This window comes from Octodon degus, unplaced genomic scaffold (assembly GCF_000260255.1).
Source record: "Octodon degus isolate 3935 unplaced genomic scaffold, OctDeg1.0 scaffold00014, whole genome shotgun sequence".
Classification (NCBI taxonomy): Eukaryota; Metazoa; Chordata; class Mammalia; order Rodentia; family Octodontidae; genus Octodon; species Octodon degus.
The window spans coordinates 15752577-15765712 of NW_004524590.1; the positions used below are offsets into that span (position 1 = coordinate 15752577).

The 13136-nt window shown below is 34.5% G+C and overlaps 1 protein-coding gene across 1 annotated transcript in view; it reads right to left on the reverse strand.

Moving 5' to 3' along the window:
• Dpp10 (dipeptidyl peptidase like 10) overlaps positions 1 to 13136 on the reverse strand; it is a 696690-nt gene that overhangs the window by 2925 nt on the left and 680629 nt on the right. The window contains exons 22-25 of the mRNA XM_004626368.2: positions 4956 to 5055; positions 4652 to 4710; positions 4471 to 4543; positions 1318 to 1391 (exon numbers count right to left, since the gene is read on the reverse strand). Of these exons, the coding sequence (XP_004626425.1) occupies positions 1318 to 1391; positions 4471 to 4543; positions 4652 to 4710; positions 4956 to 5055 (306 nt within the window). The remainder of the gene's footprint in view (positions 1 to 1317; positions 1392 to 4470; positions 4544 to 4651; positions 4711 to 4955; positions 5056 to 13136) is intronic.

The window sequence follows — 13136 nt, forward strand, 5'->3', positions numbered from 1 at the left end:
AATACTGTGAGACAGATGTGACTTATTAGAAGCCAGGGGTAAAATACTAAGATTTTGATATTAAAAGTATTACAAAGGCCTGGGTGTGAAATGCTTGTTCTCAATATGAAGATACTACTCGAAGGTTGAAGAACCATTAGGAGGGGGGATCTAATGGAAAGAGGGTATGTTCCTCTGGTGAGGATACTGGACCCTTTCCATCTCTCTTTGCTTGCCAGCTTCCATGACAGGGATACAGCTCATCCTCACAGCACTTCCACCATGATGCCCTATGCTGCCACAGGCCCAAGTGAGCAAGTCAAGTGGACACAGACCAATACTGTGAAGCCAGGAGCCACACCACATTTTCCCTCCTTATAAATTCATTATCTCAGACATTTTGTCTTGTAAAGCTAACATAATTTGTTCCTCTAATTGCTAGAACACTGAAATTAGTTATTCTTCTTCTATGGCGCCTCCATCAGGCTGATAGTTGTCATAATCTTATTATCTCTCTAGCACAGTGATCACTGTAAATTAAATCTTGATAAATATTTATTGAGTGTATCAGTACATAGATATAAATAGTAGTATAAATGGCTCTTTATCCTCTCCTCCAAACATGCTTCTCTCTAGATTTTGTGATGAGTGACAGCAATTGAAGAAAATGCAAAATGGGATAGAAAATTACTATTTTAAAAGAATTTGATATTTATAGTAAGAATAAAAGTCTGAGAAGTAAAGGACATTTTGAGAAGAGTTTATGCAATTCACTCCATAGCATAAAGTGGCCCACATTCTCATGGTAATTAGGAACCAGTAGTATAATCTTTTACTCTAAAAAGTACAGCACAAAATTATTATAATAAAAGTAAATACTAGTGAAACTGTGATCTATTTTACAAGTAAAAAATGCAAAGTAGACAAAGACATGGGGTACATATAGCATGCATCCTGAATAATTTGGAAAGGCCTATGTTTTAAAGTTTTGGTACCCAGGAAGATACCATGGGGGAAGCAGCCATAGTTAAGAGGTTAAGCCTAGTGGGAGGTCCATACATCATGGGGTCCTAGCCTTGCAAGGGATTGTGGGAGTCTGGCTGCTTCCCAATTGCCTTTGCTCCACAGCTCCTGATATGGCCTGTTTGGTTCTCTAGTAGGATTTCACCACTATGGACCTCATCACACTTTTAGGCCAAAGCAATAGAGAACTATTGCAGGATTAGGAAGTCTTGAACTCCAAGCCAAATAAACCTTTTTTCCCCAATTTTGTCTCAGGTATTTGTAATAATGACAGAAATCTGACTAATGAAACATTTTTCTTAAAATGAAGCTTACCTGCATGGTATAATTTACTCCGGCTTTTATTAGATGTTTGATTAATTCTGCTGAATGCTGGAAATGAACTTTTGCTGTAAGAAATTAAAATCTTATATTTGAAAACAATACATTTACTAGGGTCCAGAATTTTTCATGTGATTTTCTTAAAGAGATGAATTATTTTCTTTATATTGTACATTAAAAAAAAAAAAACTACTTTGGTTTTGAAAGCTGTTAGATATAATGATTAAATTTAATTTTCCCGTTAAAAAAATACACCAATTCCCCTGGAGTTATAAGTAAGACATCTGTAGAGAATGTTTTATGGCTACAGCTTATTGGATATCACTTATTATATGTAGTTGTTTGCATATTCTGCATCTTATAAATTTTTTAACATAGTAGATGTGTTGGATGGCTATTAACTTAACCAAACTGGTTTCTCCTCCTTTGTGTTCCTTAATGAGGATTACTCGGCCCAGTCTCAGTTAGATGCTGGCATTCTGCTTTATTACAATAAATTAGAACAGAATGCTCATGTTGAGAAAGCAGAGTACACATCTCATTGCTCAAGGGCTAAATATTTAATGTAGAACATACTGGTTATTCCTGTTTCCTTCTGTTGAAATATAAAGTCCAAAAACTCTGAAAAAGGCAACACATTCACTCTCACTTTGGTTGAAGTGTTGGCTAACCTAGCTGTGTAATCTTGGACCAACCACTCAGATTTCTGTGCACGCCGCAGACTGGTCAGATGCCACATGGACTCTTCTTTTCTGCACTGTGTACATCTCTGAATTTCTGTAATTAACATCTGAGTCAGAATTTTTTAACTGTCTTTGCAAAACCAGAGATGCCGTATCAATATTTTAAGGTTTTTAGTATTCTAGTTTCATGATACCAAATAATCATATTCCATAGCATAGGATAAAGAATTCAAAATGATCGTTAAAGTACTTTAAAAATATATCTGAGAACTTTTTCAAAATCTTCCTATTATACTAAATGGGAGAATTATACCAATTTTAAGTAAGGACAAATTGCCTAGTAAATGTGAGCTACTAAGAATGTTAATTAATAGGGAAATCACTGAGATAAAATAATCTTTTATATAGCTCATTTATCTATTGTAGGGATAATACCCTATAATTTCTTCACATAGGTACAGCTAAGAAGACAAATGTACAACTTAGTCATGCTGCATGACTATGCCCTAGCACTCGTGAAACTGATGCTGGAAAACCATAGCCAGTTCAAGCCCAGCTTGGGTTACATAGCGAGACTCTATCTCAACCCCATGTTATAAAGGAAAAGTAGAAATAAATTTTCTTTTTTTAAAATGTATTTAGTACAGGGTCTATAGGGTCACACTACACAGATCAGAATCGTAGTGATCCTCCTGCTTTCAGCCTCCCAAGTGCTGGGATTAAAGCATGTGCCACTACTCCCAGTCTCAGTCATTGTCTTAGTGTACCCCAGGGGAGAGGGGCTGGCACAGCATGCCGGGAATCAAACCCCAGTCCCTGCACCTGCCTAGGCAGGCACTTTAGTCCACTGAGCTGTCTGGCTGACCCTTGAAATAAATTTTGTATTTGTGCTTTTTCTACTTTGTTTCTAGAGCAAAGACAGTGGACATTTTGCATTTGTCTCTTCCCTAGGACTAAATGTGGAAATTAAACTGATTGGCTGTGTGAACTGATTTGTAATTTTTCAAGATACTATTATTAAAGTTAATATTGCAATGTCATTGTAACTGAACAGCCTCTATAGGTTGTGCTTGTGCGCATATGTGTCTGTTTGCTTGTGCATATGTACAGTTCAGTTCCTCTTAAGAAATCAGGACTCAGTTTGTCTGGTTTCTCAGGTAGGTGAAGCAGCAGACGCAGGACTGAGTCAGACAGGACCACCATGGTTTATATTAGTATGGTTATGAGTTGAAAGAATGCTAATTCAGCATAGGTTGTTGGCAAAAGGCAAAATAATTTACCTTTCAGCATAACTGATTCACACAACTGAACTGCAGTATATAACGAATAAGAACCTCAGTACCCTCACGCAAACCTCCTTGAACTCATAATCAGGTGTCTTTTTTTGTTTACTTCTCCAGTTTGCCTACTAAGAAGATAGTAACGAATAAGGAGATAGTAATACCAACTGTGCAGTATTACTGTGTGCTACAAATCACATAATACAAAGTGTCTTGGCACATTTTCTGACAAAAATTAGTACTTAATAACCAATAATTATATTCATTGTTGATGCGTACACTGATGTACAGAACTCTAATTTCCTTTACAAGTGGTATGTTATCCTTCAGCATGTTTCACCCAATAAGGGCATTGCTTTCATTCAGTGTTTTTAGGAATAAATTTCTCAAGTGTAACAGTTTTCATTTTTCAGAGACATTTCTAAGAGATTACAAATAGTTTCTACACATATCTATCCCAGTTTTTCCTTTGGTTACCAGATTGCGTGATTATAGGGCTATTTGTCTTCACTTGTCAAGTAGCCTTGGATGAATTTTTCTTTCTTGAAATTGATTTTTCATAACCATACCTCTGCATGCTCAATGTTCTATTATAAGCTATCACATAATAAAATGAAAATGGAAAGTATTTGTACTCTAAATGGTTAATCTGAGTATAGTTTTTTATTACTGGTAATAGCAATCATGCCCATTTCCCATGTTTAAAGTGATAAAAAATAATACGTGACATGAATGTGACTTTTTTTTGGCTTTAATTTCATTTAAGAGAGTAACCTCCCCAGAATCTGAGGGTGCAACTTGCACGTTTTGTTGGCGCTTGCTGTGCAAGTGCACTTCCAGGCAGAGTGTGCTGGTCTGCAGCCACGGTCTAAACATTGAAGAAACTTCTGATGTCCAGTCGCACTAACTACAGTGTGGCAAAAGGGGCCAGTGGTACTACGCTCACTAGCACAGGTTGGTTGTTCCCGCTGTCACGGGGAAATCATATCGGATGACGCCATTTGAGGATAATCATCTCTCCTCAGCCCTGAAAGGTTTCCATTTTGTATCACGCATCTGCTTCCTTGTACAGGTTCTGTTCCCCTATGCAGCAGCCTCCCAAGGCTCGCCATTTGCAGTCCTAGAATGTATCCCTTTATAAAAGGTCAGATCTCATCGAATAGCAGCAGCACATAAAAACTTACTGTCAGCAGTTCCATGAATTATTAATATATTTTCTTCTTTTAAGCCATGTATATTATGCAGCACACTGGATGCCTATGAAGACAAACACAAATATTTATATCTACAGAAACATCCCAAAAAGCAATTTGACTTCATCTTTAGGATAAAAACGCTCTGTTTTGTCATTTTTAAATTAGTTACCTGGTAAGTGCTTTCTTCCTTCGATGGCATACCAAGATATCTTTCAGAAAAAGCAGAGGCTGTAGACCAACAGAACAGACATTCAAGAATAAATGAAAAGCATAGCACATTTTATTATTTATTTCTAATTTCAAATTTAATTATCATGCTCCAGTGAAATTGATTGAATCAAGGCAATGATAAACAACTGAAAACAGGCTTTACAAAAACATGATAAATGAGCTCAATTGTGCTTTTCTTCTTTGAGATTTTGTTTTCTGCAAATCAATAGATTGTATTAGGTCAGTTTTCAGAACACACTCACCATAGAGCTTCATGTCTGTGATGGGGGCAACTACTGATCCACATTTAAAAAACTTTTCGTCTGATTTTAAGATCATTGATGCAATGTATCCACCATATCCCTGGTGAAAAGCAAACAAGAGAAAGCAATTCTCCGTGGAGATGTTTTTATCTTCTGATCACTGTTTGATAATGTGCACACTAGATTTTCTCCTCATATGTCAGTCTCAAGAAAAGACTGTACAACAATCACTGTGCAGATAAAGATTTTCAACAGCCATTTATTTACATTTATATGTAACAGGTTATTTTAATGACCTTCCTAATGTATAAAATTACTTATCCATCACTAAATGTCAAGTGTTTGTTGCATGGTTCTATCCTATATAATTAGGAACTGTTCCAAATCATTTGAAACTAGGGAAAAAAAGCACTATTTAAAACCCATATTATTTTAAGAAAATTTAATGTACCCATTTTTAATAAAATACTTAAAAAGTAATGATGTTTATAGAGACTTAGCTAGGAGAATAAAATATTTAAAACCCATCATCACAAATATGGATTCTGCTTTTTAATTTCTGATAGAGATTGACCAATAGCACAACAAATTATGACCATAGGAGAACAAAATCTGCCATCTCAAATATGGTTCTCTGGCATAAGGATTATTTTGGGCTGATTATCTTGAGATATATCAGGCACAGTAGCATTTCCAAAAAGAATGATGGAGTTTGCCCTTTTGTGAGAAAAATTTAGATGTATAAAGGATATTTCTTTGTGTCAGGGTATCTCCCTTTTGGAGCAGGAAGAGATGAATGCTTAAATAATTTATGCCTGTCATTCTTGGAGAAAAAGCTAAATTAAATCTGAATAACAAGTTCCACCTGTTTTACGGTAAGCTCCCTACTTGAGTCTTTTACAACCCCTTTTCCTTTGTTTCAAAAAGAAGCAACTTAAACTTGAAGTCTAAGGCAACAATTTGAGATCTACTGTAGAGATTTGCCATTTGTCAATCTCTTATGTATAAGGAAGCATGCATACTAGTACACTTCTGAGCTTTCCTTATGGATTTTACTTTTGCTACAGGGAGTCCTACTGAAGAACACATGAAGAATAGAAGGAAAATTACTTCTTAAAAACTAAGTAGAGTTGTCAAGTTGTCTCTTTTGCAACCTGGTATCTGACCAGAAAACTTCAGAGGATGTTTTAATAATTTACAGAAATGCTATACTAAAGGACTGCCATTACTGAACTTTACATTTTATAAATCAACTGTTAGCTCTTCTCTGAATAATGTTCTTTTTGCCCTTGCATCTGCTTGCAGGTGCTTTAATCTGCTGAACTGGTTGGCTGGCCCTTAATAACGTTCTTGATGCTGCTGAATATCAGAATATATTGGGAAATATTAAACAATACTAATACTCAAGATTTGACTTCTGAAGTGTTGATGAAATTAGACAAGGCAAGGTCTAGTTTTGAGATTTTTTTATGTCCTGATGACATGAGCTTTATGGAGATCAGTTATTATCACTTAACATTTGATGGAAACGATACTTTCCTTATATTTATCTGGAGTATATTTAAAAATTGACTGATGATCTCTAATGCAGCCATCCACCACTGATGTGGCAGAGGCAACAGAGGTAATATGCAGAAGGTTGGCTGAAGCTTTTCCATAAATGTTAAATTAAAGTACAGGATACCATCCTTCATGGATTTTAATTACTTCAAGGTAGATTTGCTCAGTCTTATGGAGAAACAACAGGAGTTATAAATGTGCAAGGCTTGGAAATTTTACACTAATACAGTAATATACTATATATATATATATATATATATATATATAGTATATTCTTAAAGAAAGATAAAGGGGTAAAGAAAATAAATGACTGTTATAAGGCAAATAAAGGGAAGATCCTTGAAAGCTCTGTCCCTAGGAAGAGTATTTCTAGTGTATTGTTGCTCGGTTTCTTATATGTAGACATGAGCAGAATATTAAAGTGAGGATGTCTCAAACATTTCCCTCAAGAGTGATTTTCTTCCTAGAGGTTGCAATGCATTTATAGTCTTAGCTGACACATGCATACATGTTTTCTGGTTTTAATTCCATGACGGCAAACCTACTTTCTAACGGTAATTGTCTGGCTGCTTATGTAACTTCTCTATCCTGAAAGAATAACTGAACATCATAAACCTGCAATTCTAGTCTTCAGTTACATTTAAATATCTGAGATAATAAATTGACATTATGCATTTTTGTTTGGTTTTTTACTTCAGATTTAAATATTTTATATAAGAGTACCTCACAAGGAAAGGCACTCCCTAGAACCACCCGTCGAACCTTGAAGTTCATTCATTTGCATAAAAAGTGATGAATAAACCAGCTAAGGGAGTAGCAAAATAAAAAAGAAAGCTAAAGTTTACACAAGCAGATGGAGAAGAAATAATAGGAAAATTTATTCAATAAATAGTGCTGGAAAACTGAAATTCTACATATCAAAGAATGACCGTTTTATATATTATATATAATAATCAACTCAAAAAGGATAAAGGATCTACATGAAAGATATAAAACTATAAAACTTCTAGAAAAGAACATAAGGAAGAAGCTGCTAGGCTTTCACTTTAGCTGTAATTTGTTGGGTACTGTGCTAAGCTTTCAGGCTACAAGAGCAAAAGTAAATGGGATTACATAAAAATAGAAACCTTTTTGTGTAGCAAAGGAAGCAAGCAGAACAGTGAACCTGGCAATCAGTTCATTAAAAAATAATGGTAAGTCATATATTTGATAAATGTAAGCCTTGAAATTTATGGGAAAAATTGATAAAACTCATGCAGGTAATTGAAGAGTGCACAAAGGGTTAATACAGAAATGGATAACAAGCTCAGAACAAGGTGCTCAACACTGATAATTATAGAAAAAAGTAAGTCAGACTACTCAAAGCTATCACTTTCAATAGACTGATAGCTATTATCAAAAGATACGTGATAGCAAGTATTATCCAGAGGACAGGGAGCCATAGTACATCTTTAGTCGGATATAGGCATCTTAGGGGATGTTGGATTTATTAGGGGATTAGGCATTTATTAAAGAATACTATATGAAGGTTTATGAATTAATTAAAATAGAATTAACATATGACATAATAACCTTCTGGGAAAATGGAAAAATTATAAAATCATCACCTCATGAAGCTATCTACATTCCTATGTTCATTATAACATTATTTCCGATGATGAAGACATGGAAACCAAGTGACACACATTAATAATATAAAGAAACTGGTGCATATGCACAGCGGATAGCACTCAGCCTTCAAAAAGTAGAGCTGGACATTTCTCACAATATGGATGAACCTAGAGAACACTACACTAAATGAAAAATGAGGTAAGTCTTGCACAGAAAGTCAAAGACGCATTACATTTCTTACATGTGGAATGTGAAATAAACCTTAAATGTACAGTGAGAGAATTCAAGCGTGACTTTCAGTGGTATATATCAGATGGTGTATATCAAGATTTACATGCTTGATGCACCAAAGTATCAGGTATGTACACTGTACAAATCTAGCACAGAATGTTCAACATGAGGCTTATAATTTAAAAATTATTTGAGACTTTTGTCGAACAAATAGATGTTATTAGCTGCTTTTGCTAAAAAATAAAACTGAAAAAAAGTGAGATGAATAAAATGATCATTTGCTTGATAGTGGCAACTACTATATTATTTACTGTCTTATATAAACTGGAACGGGTAAAAGAAGAATGAGCAGGAAAAGAAAATATGTATAGACAACAGGTAGATAAGATATACTGCTGATTTTTCTTTCATGGAAGCAGTTTGTGCTTACACTGTTTTATCAGTTATGCATGCCTGTATCTCCTAATCTGAGCAACAACTTTGAAGATAACAGTAGGCAATATATTAACCATTGTTAACATTCTACTATTTTTTAAAATTCTGTATTTTTTTCTTTAAAATAAAATAAAAATAAATTTTAAAAATCGTTATTGTATACCTTTAATGAGTACAGTAAACATCATCTGAGAAAAAATTCTCTTGGAAACTATGTTAAAATGAAGTCAGTAGCTTTTGAATGGACCCAGAAATTTGCATTTTTTCACAACTTTGAGAGGCTACCTGTGAGGTGAGTCACAATTTGAACAACATGTGGATGAAGTGTAATAATATAATAATCCTAACATAAATACTTTCTTGCTCCTCCATGTGTTCTTTACATTGTTGGTACTTTAAGGAAGGATAGGTCGTTAAGAATCCACTGAGATAGAATATTGCACAGAAGCCCACCTACACCTTTACAGTGGAGCCAAAGGGTGCAACCAATGCTGATGCACGAGAAGTACATTTTATCATTTTCTAAAGCATAAAAATTTGAGATTTAATGAGGTTAACTACTCTCTAAGACTTAATGATAGTGAAAGTTGTGGAATAACATTCTTTCCTTAGCATTTAAAAATCAAATCCAAAATGCTGCTTTAATTTGATTTATTTTGGAGAAATAACATCTATTTTTAAAAGTAAATCAACAGTGGTAGAAATTAGAATACATTAAATTTTAATTGCTCACCTTCCTCTCAACCATTTCATATTTATTCATTAAGTATGCGAGTAGATCATGAAAGGGTTTTTGAAGCATATGTTTTGAAGAGGGCAAGAGCTAGATGGAAGCTCTAGCTAGATATAAAATCAGTGATTTTAATTTTTAGAATATCTCATTTCATCAGGCAGATTCCAAGATAGAGGATTATCAGACTGACTCTAGTCCTTTAGATGTCATTTATTATCTGATGTGGTTCAAAAGTACTCAGTCCTAGATACAGGATATTCCTCTTCCGTTGTTCCAAAATTTTACTGGTTTCTTACTTAGCAGATGTTTCCCCTCACTAAGTTGTTTCCAGTTTTCACTTAAGAAGCCCGACAGCAGCAATTACAGCTTGTCAATACATTGATGTTATTATTGGAAACATAATCTAGTGACACTAGAAGTAGAAATGTTTTTTTCCTAAAAATATCAATACAAGAAACAATATTTAAAGGAGAAAGAATTGAAGGAGCCGAGGACGGGAGCACTATGCTGTGTTATTCAGGGCTTAGGTTTCCTGGGCACATATTATGAGACAACCTTTTATGGCATCATGTGTAGAGCAGAGCAGGCACAACAGTAGAACTGGAAGATAAAAGATGTTCTTACAAATTTGGACCTTTACATTGTGTTCTAAAACACATTACTTGTACTACACAATGATAATTTGAAATAAAATTTTCTAGGTGTTATAAATAATACACGCTTATTGTGCAGTATTATTTAGTAAGATGATTTAATTTATTTACATATTTTCAGAATTTCTGTGACCCAAGTCTTAATATGTTCTTCAGATTATAAATACTAAAACTTCCAAAATCTAGATGTGACCAGTTGATCTCAAATGCAGAAAGGGCCTGTCTCAGTTGAAAATATGAAAAATAAAAACCTAAAAACAAAGAATACTTGCTACCATTTATAGATTTTAAAAAGCTTCTACAGAATTCATACTATTAAACTTGCTTGTCTTCTCCAGACAGCACGCTGCTTGCCTCTCTTACATGGCTGTGTCTTTACAAAACATTTCCTAGTAGGAATTTTCTCGAATTCTGATTGGGGCTTGCCATCTCACCTCTAATACTGCTAACTCCATCTTTGTCTGAGTGACTTTTTTCTGACTACACTTTTATCAACTAATATTTGTATATATTTTACTAATTATTAGGTATTTATCCATAGATAGATAACTAACCATCTATCTTGATAAAGTATAAAATCAACAAAAATGAATTCTTTCTTTTTGAAAAAATAATTAATTGCTACAGGGTCTCACTACACAGGTCAGACTCCTAGGGATCCTCCTGACTCAGCTGGGATTACAGGCATGTACTACCCTGCTTGGTTTCAGTGGCCAGCCAGTATCTCCCAAGGCTCCTGGGATGTCACGGATATGTGGTAGAAGGGATCGAACCCGGGTCCTTACACTGGACAGGCCAGGGCTCAGAACACTGAGGTATCTCCCCATCCCCAAAATGAGTGTTTTCTTGTTTCGTGATTGATGAAATTTTAGTACTTCAAAACCCGCTGAGATCATTGCATATACTAAACAAATGTTTGTTCAGTAAACTTGCTTTATATTCCTCATTTATAGCAATGTGGTTAATCACAATAAGTAGGAATAATGATTGTAAAATAGTTTTTTTTTCTCATTTTACCATAATTCTCCAGTTCATGTGAATAAATTCTTCAAGAAAATTGTTGAGAAAAAACTTTGGTTCCACTTTTCTTGTCTTAAACTACCATATAAATTTTTAAAGAATATAAATTTTAAAAATTATTAATATCAACTAAAGTTAATTTAATCTTGAAGGCTAGTTATTCCATCTAATATAGTTGAAACTCTTTAATCATATATATATATATATATATATATATATATATATATATATATATATTTAGCATGCTTAATTAAAAACTAAATATGGCATTATTACAAACTTTTCATTTTTTTATTTTTGTATTTTAGGAAAGAGTCTACAGGTTGTTCAGGGTCTTACTACTAGATCTGCCTCATAGTGATCCACCTGTTTACAGCCTCCCAAGAGTTGGGATTATAGGATCATGCCACCACGCCCAGTCTCAATTGCTGTCTCAGTGGGCCTTGGGAGTGGGGCCAGCACAGCAAGCTCAGGGATGAAAACTCCTCTGGTCCCTGTGCCTGCTTGCAGGCACTTTAATCCGCTGAGCTATATGGCTGACCCTAAACTTTTCATTATTCTACCAAACCAATTAGAGGAAAGTATATCATCCATATAAAAATTAAATCATACCAATTGCAATCAATCTTGGATATACAGAGAAAAGATAAGGCCTTTACATATATAAAAGAGAGTATAGCGTCCAACTGGAAGATATTAAAAAAGTTAACTGAAAGACATCCACTCATATATTGTTTAACTCAAAATAATCTCTCTCATGTATGAGATTTTTAGTGTTCTGGTATTAGAAAAGTAGCCCAATTAAAATTTAATTTAAAAATTCTTGCAGAACTGCAACACTGACTATGTGAAGAGGCAAGGAGCAACCCCTGAAGTCTGGGGAGGAAGACCTGGGCTGAAGCCAGCCCACCTGCACCTTGACCTACAACTGTCACCTGCAGGAACTGAGTGCAATCAGTTTTTGTTGTTTAGGAAATAATTTTAAAAATTGGGAAGGTGGAGATTTTAGAAGAGGTGAGTTAAGATTATGTTGAAAGAGAAAGGTAAATATGCTTGTAAAATATCAACATCAGTGTAATATTTTATAAAGAAAAATTATATAAGACTAACAAAAGATGCATATTATTACATAAGAGCTAAATCCCAGTGTATTCAAGAAGGTTATCTCTAAATGTCCAGCACTAAATTTTATTTTATTTTTTTATTTTTTTTTTTAATGTAGACACAGAAGAAAACACCAAGCAATGTTTATTGTGCAATTCCAGTAATTATTTGTGGAATCGTGGTTTAGGAGTCAATTGCCATAACTGTTCCAAATGACTAGTTTAAACAAAAAGCAACTACCTAATTATCTATCCATAAATTTCATATTTTTCAAACACTAAAGTACTAAAAGCACTGTTGACTCATTATAATTTAAAATAGTTTAAAACTACACATATTTTATATATCACTTTTATAAAATAATCAAAATAATTTGACTATCTAGAGGAAAATTATGTAAATAGAGCCCTTTCAATGTATCTACAACCTCTGTAAAACTTCAAATCAACAGCAGAACAGAAGATGAAATGGGATTTCCCATTTACCAAGAGCGTCTGAAACTTAAGATGAGACGGACTCGGACGTTTTGTTTTCCACAAACTCACAGCTCATAGGTGGCATCAACTTGGACTCTGGGATTTTGCTACATGGCTTTCACTTTGATTTGTTTCATTTTCATTTGCTTTTTCTCCAGCTTCTTTTGCTCACGCCTCAAAGCTGCTTCCTCCAGCCTGCGCTGCTTCTCGGGATCCTCTTCATTCATGATCCGCTCCTTCTCCGCTCTTTTTTTCTCCTCGCGACGCGACTGCGCAGCTTCCTGTCTCTGCACATGCGTCAGTTTCAGGAAGTTCTCTTCTACTCGGGCCCGGTTCTTATCTGCTTTTTGTTTGCCCT